This window comes from Chiloscyllium plagiosum, unplaced genomic scaffold (genome assembly GCF_037043375.1).
Source record: "Chiloscyllium plagiosum isolate Xiang-an unplaced genomic scaffold, Cpla_swu_hap1 HiC_scaffold_34, whole genome shotgun sequence".
NCBI classification, from domain to species: domain Eukaryota; kingdom Metazoa; phylum Chordata; class Chondrichthyes; order Orectolobiformes; family Hemiscylliidae; genus Chiloscyllium; species Chiloscyllium plagiosum.
The window spans coordinates 43,156,309-43,173,295 of record NW_028270172.1 but is presented as its reverse complement, the minus strand read 5'-3'; the positions used below and the strand labels follow the sequence as shown (position 1 = coordinate 43,173,295).

Below are 16,987 nucleotides of genomic sequence, written 5' to 3'. Positions count from 1 at the left end.
CAGAAGTGGTTATTTTCAACTTTGTGGAATTGGGCCAGTTTTGGAAAACAGCATAAATCATGTGACAAGAAGTATTGCAAACCATTGTTTGGAGATGGAAATCAGATGAAAGGTCAAACATAAGGTGTTACCTAGAATCCTTACAGCGTGGAAGCAGGCCATTCAGCCCATTGAGTCCACACCAATCTTCCGAGGAGCATCCTATCCCTGCATTTCCCACGGCTAACCAACCTAAGTCTGCACATCCCTGAACACTACGGGCAATTTAGCATTGCCAATTCACCTAACTTGCACATCTTCAGACTGTGGGAGGAAACCGGAGCACCCGGAGGGAACCCACGCAGACACAGAGGGAATGTGCAAACTCCACACAGTCAGTTGCCTGAGGCTGGAATCAAACCCCGGTCTCTGGTGCTGTAAGGCAGCAGTGCTAACCACGGAGCCACCATGCCTAATTCACACCTCATTACAAAATTCCATATCATTGACTGTGTCTATTTAAATATAGTGAGTGGTGATGCAGCTTATTTCAGAATGGTTAGTGATCATAAAATATTATGGTTGCCAACCTCTGACATCTGATGAGCTGGTTAAAGAATGAATGTTATTGTGAAAATGGGAAGTTTTCAGACGTAATTAAATATATCATCCGTGGATAAAATGCTATTCTGGATTGTACAACTGTTGTATTCCTCTTGACTAACAAGGTAGTCAAATGTTGTCAGGTAGGTAAAATTGGGGAGTTGAGACCACAAATGGATCCACCATGATGTAATGAATGGAGGAACAGGTTTGATAGGCCTACTCTTGCTCCTACTTCACACCTTTAAATGGACAATGATGAAATCTAGAACTGACTGTGTGAAATGTGCCCACAACTTAGATGGTTTCTTTGAAGTTTAGTTCATCCATTTGCTTGGTTTTAAAGCTTTGGCAGAAGGCCTCTGATTATCTTCAAATGTTTTACTAAATTAAGTCAAGCAGAGTTTGTTGACCCAGTTCTTCAATGGAATTTTGTTATTAATAGTTGGCTGACTTTCAGATCGGAGGAGAAAGTGAGGACTGCAGATGCTGGGGATCAGACCTTAAAAATGTGTTGCTGGAAAAGCGCAGCAGGTCAGGCAGCATCAAAGGAGAAGGAGAATCGATATTTCGGGCATAAGCCCTTCGGAATGAGGAAGGTGTGCCAAGCAGGCTAAGATAAAAGGTAGGGAAGAGGGACTTGGGGAAGGGGCGTTGGGAATGCGATAGGTGGAAGGAGGTTAAGGTGAGGGTGATAGGCCGGAGAGGGGGTGGGGGCAGAGAGGTCGGGAAGAAGATTGCAGGTCAAGAAGGTGGTGCTGAGTCTGAGGGTTGGGACTGAGAAAAGGTGGGGGGAGGGGAAATGAGGAAGCTGGAGAAATCTGCATTCATCCCTTGTGGTTGGAGGGTTCCTAGGCAGAAGATGAGTCGCTCTTCCTCCAGGCGTCGTGTTGCCATGGTCTGGCGATGACTTTCAGATCAACTATTTGATTCTGCTCACGAGGGTTAGTTCACATAGTGGTCAAACAGAATATGAGCTTTCTTATTTTGACAGATTTTGATCTGGTCTGAGATCATGGTTTGCAAGTGCAATTCAAGCAATGCTTGTTTATTTTATCCGATTTATCACCTTCCCAAGGATTTCTGATGTTATCATAGAGCTTGTGAGCGCTTGTTATTATGGTACTGGATGACTCAGCTCAGAGATAAGTTAAGATGAGGGCTGTCTTGCAGGGGTGGTAAGGGAGTGAATATCAAGGGGAGCTGTACACATCACCAGACTGGGCTGTTATTTCAATGAACAGAGGTGGACCTCAGTGTTGATCGGCCCCTGTTCCTGAGCTGGGTCTGATGAATATAGTGTTGGTGGGCAGAAGTAGAATCACTATGTTTTACTTGTTAAGTCAATTCATTATTCATCTTGTCATATCTGCATGAAGATCCTTGTGCTTCAGTGTGAGAGCTGGCCTGAATTTTATAAATTAATATGAAAGGAGGGAAAAGGAAAATCCCAGTATTATTTTGGTGGACAACAGGATATAAAACCTTATTTCTTCATTCCAACTGTTGAACGTTTATTTTGAATGAACTGATGTTGAGGTGGTCATTACTACAATGTATTAGTATCAAAGCATCACAAAATCTCTACTGCTTATACCCATCATGACAGCAGCACTTCGTCAGGCATTGGAAATCCACGAACAGCAGCCACAGCATTTTCAATCATTTTCTCCAGCATTTCACGAGTGGTCTTTTCAGTGGCAGTTCCAATGTGGGGAGTCAGAATGACATTTGGTAAGTGTAGTAAAGGATGATTCCTTTTAGGAAAAGCACAAGATGGTTGTGATGTTAAATGGATGTCTGTGCCGAGGTCATTGATTGCTATTTTTGAATTGATAATTTGAATAAATGTACGTGACAACATACCTCGGAAGAGGCTCTGGTTCACAGACATCTAGTGCTGCTGCACGAATAACCCCATTCTGAAGTGCTTTCGCCAAAGCATCCTGATCAATCACTCCACCTTGAGATATCAAACAAACTATGTTAGCTTGGTCTCATAGTCTACTGTATGTGGAACAAAGATTTGTAATATGCAGGCAAAGTAGAAGTTATAGTTTTAGCAACACTTGTTTTGGGGGAATGTATCCCCTGAATGTTTTATTGCAATCATGGAGGTCACATCATTCATTTTAATTTAAATAAATGTCAGTCAGGGAAACATATTGCATCTAACACACATCTGAAATTTAACTTTTTAAAGAATTCAATAACAAAAATTCTTCGAGACAAAAATATTAGTTCAGGCAACCACTATCTTCTGACCTCTTTTTTGATTATTGTCCATTATGTCTCTTCCTGGAAAAGAGTTTGGTTTAATAGCAGCATGATATAAGGGCTAGAACAGGTTTGTAGGACTGTGGCTTGAAGAGGTAGGGACATGAATGACCATGCCACCTGAGTGGCAGTTGTAAATGAATGATGGTTGGATTTATACTTGTGGAAGTGTGAATCCTTCTAGGTTGATGGGATATAGATCAGTGGGAAGTGGCTGTAGATATTTGACGACGCACCAGCACAGTCAGGCCGAAGCTGGAAGATACTGGAGGAGGGGTGCTCACTATTGCATTCCATCTGAAATTGCAAGTGCACATGGAAAGAAAATGGTCGCAAGCACAGTTGGAGTAGGCAGACTAACTGACTCGACCTGTGAGGGAGGAGGCTGCAGCACACATCAGAAGGCTTTTACAGCATAACAACAAAGGTTACAGGCCCCTGAAAGGTCAGTGCAAAAGCCTGCATGATGCATACTCCCTGGCCATTCTACAGAATTGACTCTCTGTGAAGGTGGCACCTCCCTGGCACAGCCACTGCTGGACAACTCTTTGGCTGCTAAACTTTGTGCATAGGGGGATCTGCATCCAAGAGGGCGAGAGATGCCAGAACCACACACAGCCATGTGTACACATTCTTCCTAATGATTTTAGGTGATACTGTCATTTCTATGCACAAACCTCAATCCAAAAGCTTCTTGTATGACCGTGAACTCCTGCTGGATGATGTGACTAAGTATCATCACCTGCCTCTGTCTGTACTTCAGTGCATCTTCTTCTGAAACACTTATGCATAATTTAGTTATGTTTAGACTCATTCTAATGCTCTCTAAATGGCTTCCAATTCTCCACATAGCTTCAGCTCATCAAAAGCAACCCACTGTCTTCTATCCTGAAATAGATCCTGCTCACACATCACCCCAACCTCTGCTTTCTTACATTGACTCATGGTCCCCAACACTTCATATACTCATTCTTTCATGGGTTCAGCCTTCTATATTTTTGTGACATCCTCCCCACTACCATTTATGGTTGCTCCTCAAAATCTGTTCAATTGCTAATCAGGTCAAGTGTTAAAATTTGCTTCTGACCTTTCTCCAGCTCCCGATCCCCTTAAAACCCCCCTCATAAATCAAGCTTTTGATTGTACCTGTTAATATCTTCTTTGTCTGATTATATCTCTGTGAACTGCCTTTTCTAAATATACAGTGCTCAATGAAAATTCCAGATATTTTATGTACCAGCAGTACTGCTTTAATATTGACCTTCCCTTGACAATGGAGAGATCACTTTCGTCGCATGACCAATGAGTTTTACTGTCATATGGAAAGCTCTTTAGTATATTCTCATATACAGGAAGTGTCTTGCTTAGTCCTGTTTGATCCTTACTAATTGGGAAAGGTAGCCTCTATGAAAGGAAACAAGTACAGCAGATTAGCTGACATTCGAGCAATTGTCTGTGCGGGGTTTGCACATTCTTACTGTGTCTGTGAAAACCTCCATATTCCTCCCACAGTCCAAAGATATGCAGGTTCCGTGGATTGGCCATACTGAATTGTCCATAATGTCCAGGGATGTGTAAGTTAGGTGGATTCGTCATGATAGGTCAGGGATAGGATAGAGTACGGGTGAATCTGGATAGGATACTCTTTGGAAATTTGATAGAGACTCAATGGGCCGAATGGCCTGCTTTCACACTGTAGGAATTCTAATTGTAATCAATCACATAAATGCTTGAACTGATCCCCAGAGACTGAATGTTGAAATCATCTATCAGTGGAATCCACAATTACTCCTGTGAAGTAAGAGTATAAACCATGGAATCTTGTAAACCAGTCCGACAAAATAAGTTTTGATCATTTTCTGAGTTAGAAACGTGTCATTTTATATAAGGTTTAATAGAATTTGACAATCGCAAACCTTTTATATAAGGAACTTAATCATAGCAGATAAATTGTGAAAACATTTTTCCAAATAATGGCTAATTTTGTAAAACAAGCAATTACATATACTGTATATTTTCTTACCACGGGAGATATTAATAAGAGTAGCGTTGGGTTTCATTAGACTGAGCTCTCTTTCCCCAATCATTTTGGAAGTTTGAGGAGTCAAGCTTACTACAATCATCACAAAATCTGACTTCAGGAGGAGATCATCAATTTTTGCACAGTAACAAGCCCCAACCTGCCTCTCTTCTTCCTCAGTCCTAAAAATAGATGAAGCAAAATGTTAATTATTATAAAGATAATGAATTTTTAGTACCTGGCATACATTTCAGTTATTATTTAATGGCCCTGTGAAAAATCATTTCTTTTCTTTTCATGAATCCTTTCACTATTTGGCTTTGCCGATAGTGTGTCTGCCAAAGGGCATTATGTTGAAACCTCCAAATTCAGCTCATTTATTGCATAATGACAATTTCACAATCCCTTTGCTAAAAATAGCAAAATACCAGGGCATTGTAATATTTGTTTGGAATTTCAATTAGAACACAGACGGGGCACCCTGTGCAGTACTGTTCTTCACTTGATGAAATCCAGATAGGCAGAAATAAGAGGCTGCAACTGCAGTAAAATATTGAAAGAGTCACGTTAGTTACTGAAACATATTGATTCACACGACAGTTACATTTGTTGATGGAAGAAAGAATATAAAATAATATGCAGCTACTCAAGAAGTAAAAGCTAGTTGCTTCTAATCTTCAACAGTAAGTCAAAATATAATACTTTATTCTTACATTAAATCCTTCAAAAGTTTCCTTATCAGAAGAGGTTTTTGCAAGTAGAGCAAAGTATTTCTCTGAGCCCTCCTAACAGTTTCACTTTTCACTTACTTCACATTCAAGATGACATTCTTTATGCTTAAGGGAACTCAAAGTTCTGTAAAATGCTTCATGATTAATGTTCTCACAAAATTTTTTTTGTAATCACATTTCAAATTATGAATGACACTTGGGTCCAGAGGTTACACTTATGAAGTTTCATTTGTAGGCAGGAAAAATGTTAACCGTTCACTAACCCTGGTTTATGAGTGTGAGTTCAACAACTCTATCAATGGTCATAGAATCCCTAAAGCATCAAAGCAAGCCATTCAACATATAGAGTCCACGCTGGCTCTCTGAACAGTATCGCACCCAGACTGACCCTCTCTACCCTATCCTATCCCCGTAATCCCTCATTTCCCATGGTTAATCCATCTAGCCTGCACATGCCCAAAGTCTTTGGACTGTGGGAGGGAACCGGAGAAGCTGGAGAAAACCCATGCAGACACCGGGAGAATACAGAAACTCCATCGAGCCGGTCATCAGAGGGTGGAATCAAACCTGGGTCCATGGCACTGTGAGGCAACAGTGCTAACCATTGAGCCACCATGCTGCCGTAAAGTTTCACGATTATCAATCTTGCCTACTTTTCTAAATTGTACTTCCACCAAGGGTACAAAACAAAATGAAACCATTCTTGAAAAATTTCTTTGTCCATGCATGAATTATTCTGCATTATAAACTACAATACACTTGTATGACCTAGGGTGATTAAATTTTTTAACCACTCATAAGTACTGTCAATCTATGTTTATTCAATTTCAAAGCCAGTAGAACAAGATTCACTCACATCTGCCATTTTGGAATTTGATAAACAGAGCCAACATGAGCCAATTTTGTCTGCATTATAAATTTGGTCAGAGATTAATTAGTTAATGATGTTCAGAGATTAATTAGTAAAATAATTCTCAGTATTCTTCTGCAGCTTCACAGTCAGTTGTTTTTTTGTGCACAGGATAACCTAATATCATGACACAATTAAAACATGAAAATCCTGAAACTGAAAATACACATTGATCAGTCACTTTAATTTACTCATGAATTCTTTTGCCTTTTCAATGAGCACATGCTCAGACAAAAGGACTCTCTGAACCTTCTGGAGAAAACCCATGACTAGATACTCTAATATAGGTACACATTGATTGCAGCTTTCTTTAACAGCTTTATTTGATTCAGAACAAGTAAAAAACCTCAGCAATTTTCTTTTTGATTTCTGATGTTGTATATCATGGATGGGCCAAAATTAAATTATATCAACAAAACATTCTGATTTTCATCATTTCAACACACCTATTAATGTAAATTTTCTTCCTTAATGTTCACAAAACTCTTTTGTGCTTCTTTTTTTGGCTTTCCTCTGGTTTATTGGACACCATAATGGGAGGATTAGGTTTATTACTGTTGTGTTTGGAAAATCAAAATTACAATGACAACAAACAAGAAGAACAATCAGTGCCTCTACCAGGAGCTCATTAAGGTGTATCAAGATGACCTGGGAAATCACCAGGGTTTGGAATAATACCTGAATGGCCTTTCAGGATGGTAAAGCAGTGATTTGTATGAGACAAATGTCAAAAATTCTACATTGTAGAGAATTCCAGTGACTTAAATGCCCAATAGCACAATGTTCAAGAGTACTTTCTGGTGCAAGTCGATGAATAAAATTAGATCAACAAAAAGGGCCTCTATAAACTATGTAGCAGGTTGATATGGTTCCCACCTTATGGGTGAAGATAAAAAACCAGGAAGAATTTAGGTGCAGAATTTTGTAAGCCCCTATCAGTGGGTTTGCAGGAGGGAGGGTGTAAAATGTCCCAAAGCTCTCCTACCATCCATCCACCTGCTCCAATCTGCCAACAATAATACAGTGAGATGTGAAAGGCCTGACTCGCCCAGTCATCCTTGCAATGACTACTTAAGGGCTGTTTCCTGTCTAGCTGGAAAGAGTTCAGGGTAGAGTAGAAATCTGGCAAGTCACCCGGTTAGACTTCGGGCAGGAAGGAGAGGGCACCTGCCTCGATAATCTCCTTTCCACATCAGGTGCCTCCCTCAAAGTCTATGTTCAGATGGATATTTCCTCTCAATTAAGATCCCCACACATTTCTTCTCACTTCCCCAGGCCCCATGTTCACTCCTGCTATCAGACCACTTGCACTAACCTAATCTTAGAATCCAGGATCTGGACTCTGGGTCTGCTTATAATCCTAGTGTTGGGCAGTAATGCTGGGATGACAGAGCTGCTAGTCATTCAGTTTAGCTGACAGCACATTGAGTGAGGTCTCCTGAGTGAGTGGTGGAAGTCTATTTTCAACTAATAACACTCCTTGAAGTGGGAACTGACAAATTGAAATGGTGAATTGATGAATATTATATAAGCGAGAAGGAAATAGATAAATATGCATCACGACTCAATAACTGAGGCCCAGGACACTAGGGGGGCCTGCTGTGTTCAGGTCAGGGCAAGGGCCAGAGTTAGGGGCCCAGGCTAGAAGCAGCACCAACGTCTATGATTTCTGTGCCTGCATCTCAGGAGTAGGAAAAGTTGAGTAAGCCATTTTAAAACTCATTGGATCCTCAGGTTTATCAATAGAAGTATACAGTACAAAAACAAGGATACTGTGCAAAGTCTTTATAAAAACTTTGGGCTTCCAATAGAAAATTTTGAGCACCACAGTTCAAGATGTAGGAAGGATCTACCAGAATGCTAGCAGGGATGAGAACTTCAGTTCTGTGGAGAAACCAACTGAGATTAATCTGCTCATGCAGAGAAGGTTAAACTAAGATCTGGTAGATGTACTCAAAATCATTCTGGTTACCCTGCTATTGGAAGGATGTTATTAAACTGAAAAGGGTGCAAAGATGTTACCGAGATTGGAAGGTTTCAGTTATAAGAGGCTACATAAGATCATGAGGGATACAGGTAAGGTGAACAGCCAAGGTCTTTTCCCCAGGTAGTGGAGTCCAAAACTAGAGGGCATTGCTTTAAGGTGAGAGAGCAAAGATATAAAAGGCACTGAGGGAAACTTCTTCACACAGAGAGTGCTATATATAGGTTATGTACTGCCAGAAGAAGAGGTAGAGAAGGGTAGAATTACAACATTGAAAAGACATTTGGACAGATATATAGGCAGGAAAGGTATAGAGGGATATGGGCAAAATATAGGCAAATAGGAATAGTTCAGTCAGTATGCACAAGTTAGGCCTAAGGGCCTGTTTCTGTGCTGTATGACTCCATGATGGTAATCAGCCTGTTCAGATGTGTTATACCACACACATTATGCAGATTGGTCTTAAGCTCAGCCATTCCAGCTCAAATATATGGACGCTATCACTGCAGGTCAAGATCTCTAAAATATATCCGTATTTATACACAGCCAATCACACAGATCAGCTAAGAACACTTTTTTTTAATTAAAACCACCACCTCATCATCCATTTGACACATTAAACAATTAATGAATTACATTAACAAAGGGAAAAGATATGAGATCTACTTTTTTAAAAAATCAGTCCGCACTTACACATTATGGCACAAATCTGGACTTGAAACATCAGGAATAAGAGCAGAAGTAGGCCATTTGACTATTTAAGCCATCTCCACTGTTCAATATGATAATGATTAATCCTCCAACTCAGTACCCTCTTCCTACTTTCTCCCACACCCTTTGATTCCTTTAGCTTGAAGAACATTCCTTTATATCTATACCTAATTCCTTCTTGAGAACATTCCGTGCTTTGGCATCAACTGCTTTCTGTGGCAGAGAATTCCACAGGCTTTCTGGGTGAAGAAATCTCATCTCAGTCCTAATTGACAAACATCATCCTAAAACTGCAACAGCTGGTTTTGGACTCCTCAATCTCTAGGAACATCATTCTTGTATTGATCTTATTTAGTCCTGTTAAAATTTTATCACTTTGTGTAAGATTCCTCCACTTTGCCTCGTTCTTCAAAATTCCAGTGAATATAGTTCAAACTGTTTCAATTTCTCTTCAAATGTCAGTCCTGCCATCCCAAGAATCAGTCTGGTAAGCTTTTATTGAACTCACTCAGTTAAGGAGGCCTAAAGGAAACCAAAACTGTACACAATGAAGCAGCATGGTGTTTCAGTGTAGCTGCTGCCTCATAGCGTCAGAGACCCGGGTTCAATTCCACCTTCGGCGACTGTGTGGAGTTTGCACATTCTCCTCATGTCTGCATGGGTTTCCTCCGGGTGCTCCGGTTTCCTCCCATAGTCCAAAGATGCGTAGATTAGGTGAACTAGCCATGCTAAATTGCCCATAGTCTTCTGGGATGTGTAGGTTAGGTGCATTAGTCAGGAGTAAGTGTAGAGTAATTGGATAAGGGAATGGATCAGGGTGGGTTACTCTTTGGAGGATAAGTACGGACTTGTTGGGCCAAATGGGCTGTTTCCACACTGTAGGAATTCTATGGTGACAATAGTCCAGGTGTGAACTCACCAAGGCCAAGACTTCCCTGCTCCACTTCCCTGCTCCAGTGCTCAAATCTCTTTGTTATGAAGGCCAACATACAATTCGCCTTCTTCACTGCAGGATGAACCTGTTTGCTTACTTTCAGTGACTGGTGTGTAAGGACATTGAGATCTCAGTGAACCTCTCCTTTCCCAATCAATCACCATTCAGGTAATAATCTGCATTCTTGTTTTTGCTACCTAAGTAATAAGCTCACAATTATCCACATTCCACGTCATCTACCATGTATTTTCCCACTCACTCAACTTGACCAAACCACACTCAAGCTTCTCTACATCCTCCTCAAAGGTTACCATGCCACCCAACTTTGAATTGTCTGCAAACTTTTAGATGATGGAATTAAATGTAATATCTCTATCATTAATATATTGTGAGGAGCTGGGGTCCAAGCACTGATCCCTGTGGCACTCCACTAGTCACTGCCTGCCACTCAAAGACCTGCTGCTCCTACTGTTTGTTTCCTGCCTGCCAACCAGTTCTCTACCCACGTCAATATAATATCCCCTACCCATGCAATTGAGTTTTACATGCCAATCTCTTGTATGGGACTTCACCGAAATCCTTCTGGATATCCAAGTGAACTATATCCACTGGCTTCCCCTTATAACTCTGGTGGTTGCATCCTTGAAAGATTCCATGGATTTGTCAAGCATGATTTTCCTTTCATAAATCCATGATGACTCACCCTGTCATAGTTTTTCAAGTTCTCTGCTGTTAAATCTTTGATAATAGATTTTTGTATTTCTCCATTACTAATGTCAGACTGACCGGTGTGTATGTTTTCTCACTACCTCCTTTATTAAATAGTGGGGTTGCGTTAGCTAGCCTCCAATCCATGGAAAATGTTCCAGAGCCTGTAGAATCTTGAAAGCTGACCACCTTTCATCCATTATTTCAAGGGCTACTTCAATTAGTACTTTGGATATAGATTACAGATGCTGGAGGATTTCAATTCCATTAAGTTCCCCAAAACCATTTTCCTACTAACACTGACTTCCTTCAGTTCCTCCCTCTCACTCAACTGTGATCTCCAACATCTTTTGAACATTATTTGTGCCAAGATAAGACTCTTATTTGCTATTAAGATGACAAACTTTGTTTAAAAACTGACATTTTCTAGTTACAATCAATCGTTATAAGTCACTTGGGATGGCCTTAAGGTATAATAAGGTGATATATGTGTGCAAGTTCTTTTAATTTGCGCACAAATTATTTTATTCTTATCCCCAGTGATATCTTTGGCCCAATAACTCAAAAATATCTAAATAAATTGTTGTCCTCTTATTTCATTGTGATCTGCAAGTACAACTATCTTATTGGTAAATTATTAGAAGTTAGATATTGTGAAAATACCTTGAATGATAAATTCAAACTTAAGAAGAATGGGAGTTTATGTTACTATCCTTTGATAATCATTTCCATAACAAAGGAATAAATATTGTCTACCATAAAACTAACTTAATACAAGAGGAACAAACATTAAGTTGAAATAAAGTCAAATTAGCACAATAATGAGTACAATAATACAACAGTTAAGGTTTTGGAGTTATTACGATAATTGACTAGCTATTCATAAAGTTCCACTTTAACTGGAATTATCAATCTGCACTAGTTCTCCAAATTGATTTTATGATTCAACTTCCAGGTCAAGGTTATTTTTGAAATTGAAAACATAAATTCTTACATTGACAAGTGCAATTGGACAGTGTTTCATAACAACCATAATTTTCTTCCATTAAGAACATTCTTTGATATATTTAATTATAATCTCATAAATTTATTATAATATATTTATTGATATATAGACACACTGGTTAGAAGCAGGAGTAGGCCATTCCCTGCTCTACCAATTATATCATACTTAACCTAATAGTAACCTTGGGTCCACATTCCCATCTCCAGGAGATAACTTCTCACCCTTACTTAAAGAGGCTGTATCTATCTCTGCCTGAAAAAAAAATTCAAAGACTCCTGAGAGGTGCCAGAGGACTGGAGAAAAGCAGAGTGGTACAGTTATTCAAGAAGGGGGCAAGGGATAAACCAGAAAATTATAGGCAAGTCAGTACAACCTGAATGGTGGGGAAACTATTGGAAGCAATTCTGAGGAACAGGTTTAATCTGCATTTGAGAGGCAGGGACTAATCAAGAACAATCAACATGGTTTTATGAGGGGAGGTCATGTCCGACCAACTCGTTTTATATTTTCAAAGAAGTGACCTGGTGTATAGATGATGGCGATGCATTTGATCTAGTGAACTTTGGCTTTCGCATGACTTTTGATAACTTCCTACATGGGAGAGTAATAGCGAAGATAAAAGCTTTTTGGATGCATGGAAATATGGCTGATTAATCCAGAATTGGCTGAGTGGCAGGGAGCAGAGGGTGGAGGTTGAGGGGTCATTATGACTAAAAGCCTGAGTCCAGTGGGGTTCCACAGGAATCTGTGTTGGGATCCTTGCTGTTTGTGGTATATATAAATGGTTTAGATTTGAATGTAGGAGAGTCAATCAGTAAGTTCCCAGATGATATGAAAATTGGTGGTGTGGGAAACAGTGAGAATAGTGTCATAGTCACAGCAATGTACAGCATGGAAGGGTCAACAGACCCTTCGGTCCAACTCGGCCATGCTGACCAGATATCCTAACCTAATCTAACCTAATCTAGTCTCATCTTCCAGCATCTGGCCCATATCCCTGTAAACTCTTTCTATTCATATACCCATCCAGATGCCTTATAAATGCTGGAAGTGTCCCAGCCTCCACCACTTCCTCTGGCAGCTCATTCCATACACGTACCACCCTCTGCATGGAAAGGTTGCCCTTTAGGTTCCTTTTATATCTTTTCTCTCTCACTCTTAAATCTATGCCCTCTACTTCTGGACTCCCTCTTCCCAGGGAAAAGACCTTGTCTATTTATCCTATCCATGCCTTCACGATTTTATAAACCTCCATAAAGTCACTCCTTAGCCTCTGAAGCTCCAGGGAAAACAGCCCCAACTAGTTCAGCCTCTCCCTACAGCTCAAATTCTCCAACCTTGGCAACATCTTTGTAAATCCTTTCTGAACCCTTTCAAAGTTCACAACATCCTTCTGATAGAAATGAGACCAGAATTGCACACGATACTGCAAAAGTGGCCTAACCAATGTCCTGTACAGCCGCAACATGACCTCCCAACTCCTGTACTCAATACTCTGACCAATAAAGGAAAGCATACCAAACACCTTCTTCACTATCCTATCTACCTGCGACTCTACTTTCAAGGAGCTATGAACCTGCACTCCAAGGTCTCTTTGTTCAGCAATACTCCCCAGGACCTTGCCATTAAGTGTATAAGTCCTGTTCTGATTTGCTTTTCCAAAATGCAGCATCTCACTTTTATATAAATTAAACTCCATCTGCCACTCCTCAGCACATTGGCCCATCAGATCAAGATCCTGTTGGATTCTGAGGTAACCTTCTTCGCTATCCACTACTCCTCCAATTTTTATGTCATCTGCAAACTTACTAATTATACCTCCTATGTTCACAACCATATCATTTATATAGTGGACCCAGCACCGATCCCTGTGGTACATCACTGGTCACAGGCCTCACAGTCTGAAAAGCAATCCTACACCACCACCCTCTGTCTTCTACCTTTGAGCCAGTTCTGCTTCCAAATGGCTAGTTCTCCCTGTATTCATGAGATCTCACCTTGCTAACCAGTCGCCCATGGGGTACCTTGTTGAACACCTTACCGAAGTTCGTACAGATCAGTCTACCGCTCTGCCCTCATCAATCGTCTTTGTTACTTCTTCAGAAAACTCAATCAAGTTCCTGAGGCATAATTTCCCACGCACAAAGCCATGCTGACTATTGCAAATCAGTCCTTTCCTTTCTAAATACATGTAAATCCTGTTCCTCAGGATTCACTCCAACAACCTGCCCACCATCAAAGTCAGGCTCACCGGTCTATAGTTCCTTAGGTTTTCCTTACCTACTTTCTTAAATAGTGGAACCTTGTTAGCCAACTGCCAGTCTTCTGGCACCTCACCTGTGACTATCAATGATACAAATATCTCAGCAAGGGACCCAGCAATCACTTCCCTTGCTTCCCAGAGAGTTCTGGGGTACACCTGAATAGATTCTGTAGATTAACCACTTTTACGTATTTCAACACATCCAGCACCTCCTCCTGAGGCATGGACATTTTTCAAGATGTCACCACCTATTTCCTCACATTCTATATCCTCCATATCCTTCTCCACAGTAAACACTGAAGCAAATACTTGTTTAGTACTTCACCCATCTCTTGCAGCTCCACACATAGGCTGTCTTGTTGATCTTTGAGAAGCCCTATTCTCTCTATAGTTACCCTTTTGTCCTTAATATATTTATAAAATCCCTTTGGATTCTCCTTAACCCTATTTGCTAAAGCTATCTAATGTACTATTTTTGCCCTCCTGATTTCTCTCAAGTTTACTCCTACTGCCTTCACACTGTAAGAATTCACTTGATCTCTCCTGTCTATTCCTGACATATGCTTCCTTTTTTTTCTTAACCAAAATCTCAATTTCCCTAGTCATCCAGCATTCCCTAAACCTACAGAAGGATATAGATGGGCTGACGAGTGGCAAATGGAGTTCAGTCAGGATAAGTGTAAGATGATGCATTTGGGCAATATAAACAAGGCAAGTGGATACATGATGAACAGTACAAATCTTGTAAGTACAAAGGATCTTAGGGATGTTGGTGTGCATGTCCACCAGTCCCTTAAGATCACGGGGCATGAAGATAAAGTGGCTATGAAGGCATATGCAATACTTGCCTTTTATTAGCTGAGACATAGGGAGGTTACATTGGAACTATCTTAAACGTTGCTAAGGCTACAGCTGGAATATTGTATGCAGTTCTGGAATCTACTGGATTGCACTGGAGAGGGTGCAGAGGAGATTGACCAGGATGTTGCATGAGCTCAAGAGTTTTAGTAATGAAGAGAGATTTGATAGATGGGATTGTTTTTTTAGAGCAGAAGAGACTTGGGGTAGGGGTGCAGGACATGATTGAAATGTATAAAATTATGAGGGTAAAGGCGGGTTATACAAGAAGGAACTTCTCTCCCTGGTGGAGGAATCAGTGACTGGGGCAAAGATTTAAGGTCAGGGTCAGGCGGTTTAGGACAGAGAAGAAAATATCAGTGCTGGGAATCTGAAACCCACTGCCTGTAAGGGTGGTAGAGGCAGAAACCCTCAAACAGTTAAAAAGTATTTCAACAAGAACCTGTGATATCAAGGCATATAATGCTGTAGGCCAAGTGCTGGAAAATGGGATTAGAGTAGTCATGTTTTTGACTGCAACAGACTCTGTGGACTGAAGGGTCTCTTTTCTGTGCTGTAGACCTCTCAGACTCTGCTTCTACCGCCTTCTCAGATTGATTCCCACATACTCACAATCCTCAGAAAATAAATTCTGTCTTAGTTCTGTATTTAAAGGATGACCCCTGAGCTTTAAACAGTCACCCCAGTTCTAAATTCTCCTGTAAGAGGAAATATTCTCTGCATATCCATCGTGTCAACACCGTTCAGCATGTTACACATTTTAATCAAGTTCTTCCTTACTGTTCTAAACCTTTGTGCATGCAAGCCTACCTTATAAATCTTTTCACATAAGACAAATCCTCCATTCCAGGTATTAGTCAGGTAAATCACCTCTGAACTGCCTCTAATTCATTTACATCCTTACTTAAAAGATTTCCAATATTGGACCAGTACTCCAAATGCAGTCTCACTAGTGTCCTGTAGAAGTGAAGCATAACCTCCCTACTTTGGTATTTAATTTCTCTCACAATAAATGATAACGCTCTGTTCTTAATGACTTGCTGTATCTGCACATTACTATTTTGCTAATCATACATGAGGCCACCCAGATCCTCTTGCATCATTATTAGTTTTTATTCTTCTTGACAAAATGGACACTATTGCATTTTTCCACATTATACTCCATTTGTCACATTTAGCCCACTCAGTCAACCTATATATAGCTTTCTGTAGCCTCCTCATGTCAACTTCACAATTTATTGTCCTATCTATCATTGTGTCATTCAGCAAATCTGACAAACGTACCTTCGGTCCCTTCATCCAAGTCATTTTTATAAATTGTGAATAGTGAAGGTCCTAGCAGCAATCCCCAAGGTTACATCAATTCCTACTTACACCTACTCTCTGTTTCCTATGAGCCAACCAATCTTCTATCTATGCTAATATGTGACCCACTATGCTGTGAGCTTTTATTTTCTGCAATAACTTACAATGTGACACCTTATCAAATACCTTCTGGAAGTTATAAGTAATGTACATCTGTCAGCTCCCCTTTATCCAAACATGTATTAACTGTTCCAAGAAATCTAAGAAGTTGGTCAAATATGATTTCTCTTTCATAAAATCATTTTGCCTTTGCCTGATTATTCTTGAACTTATCCAAATAATCTGCTATAATGGTTTTGTAATAGCTTCTAGCATTTTCCCTAAGACAGATATTAATCTGACTGGCCTGTAGTTTCCTGTTTTCTGTCTCACTCCCTCATAATTGATAGTTAAAAATTGAGTTTTTCACTAAAATAAACATTTTTAATAAAAGTACCAATTCTACCAATTATAAATAGCCCAAATTTAAGTAACAGAAAATTACTTCTAAAAAAGCTATATGAAAATTTTTAAAGTTTCATTGATGTACCTCCTTCCTGCTTCTATTCTTGACGCTCCCTCTCATGTACATACTACCCTTTACTAACAACATCTGAAGGCATAGAACCAGCTTCCTTGTGAATGAAGGTAACCAACTT

The 16,987-nt window shown here is 40.1% G+C and overlaps 1 protein-coding gene across 3 annotated transcripts in view; it reads right to left on the bottom strand.

Moving 5' to 3' along the window:
- Nucleotides 1–1,543: 1,543 nt before the first annotated feature.
- LOC122564356 (uncharacterized) overlaps nt 1,544–16,987 on the bottom strand; it is a 68,109-nt gene continuing 52,665 nt past the window's right edge. For all 3 annotated transcript variants that reach the window (XM_087978635.1, XM_043719111.2, XM_087978636.1), the window contains exons 5-7: nt 4,883–5,061; nt 2,449–2,545; nt 1,544–2,339 (exon numbers count right to left, since the gene is read on the bottom strand). In XM_087978635.1, the coding sequence (XP_087834761.1) occupies nt 2,183–2,339; nt 2,449–2,545; nt 4,883–5,061 (433 nt within the window). In that variant the 3' untranslated portion in view covers nt 1,544–2,182. The remainder of the gene's footprint in view (nt 2,340–2,448; nt 2,546–4,882; nt 5,062–16,987) is intronic.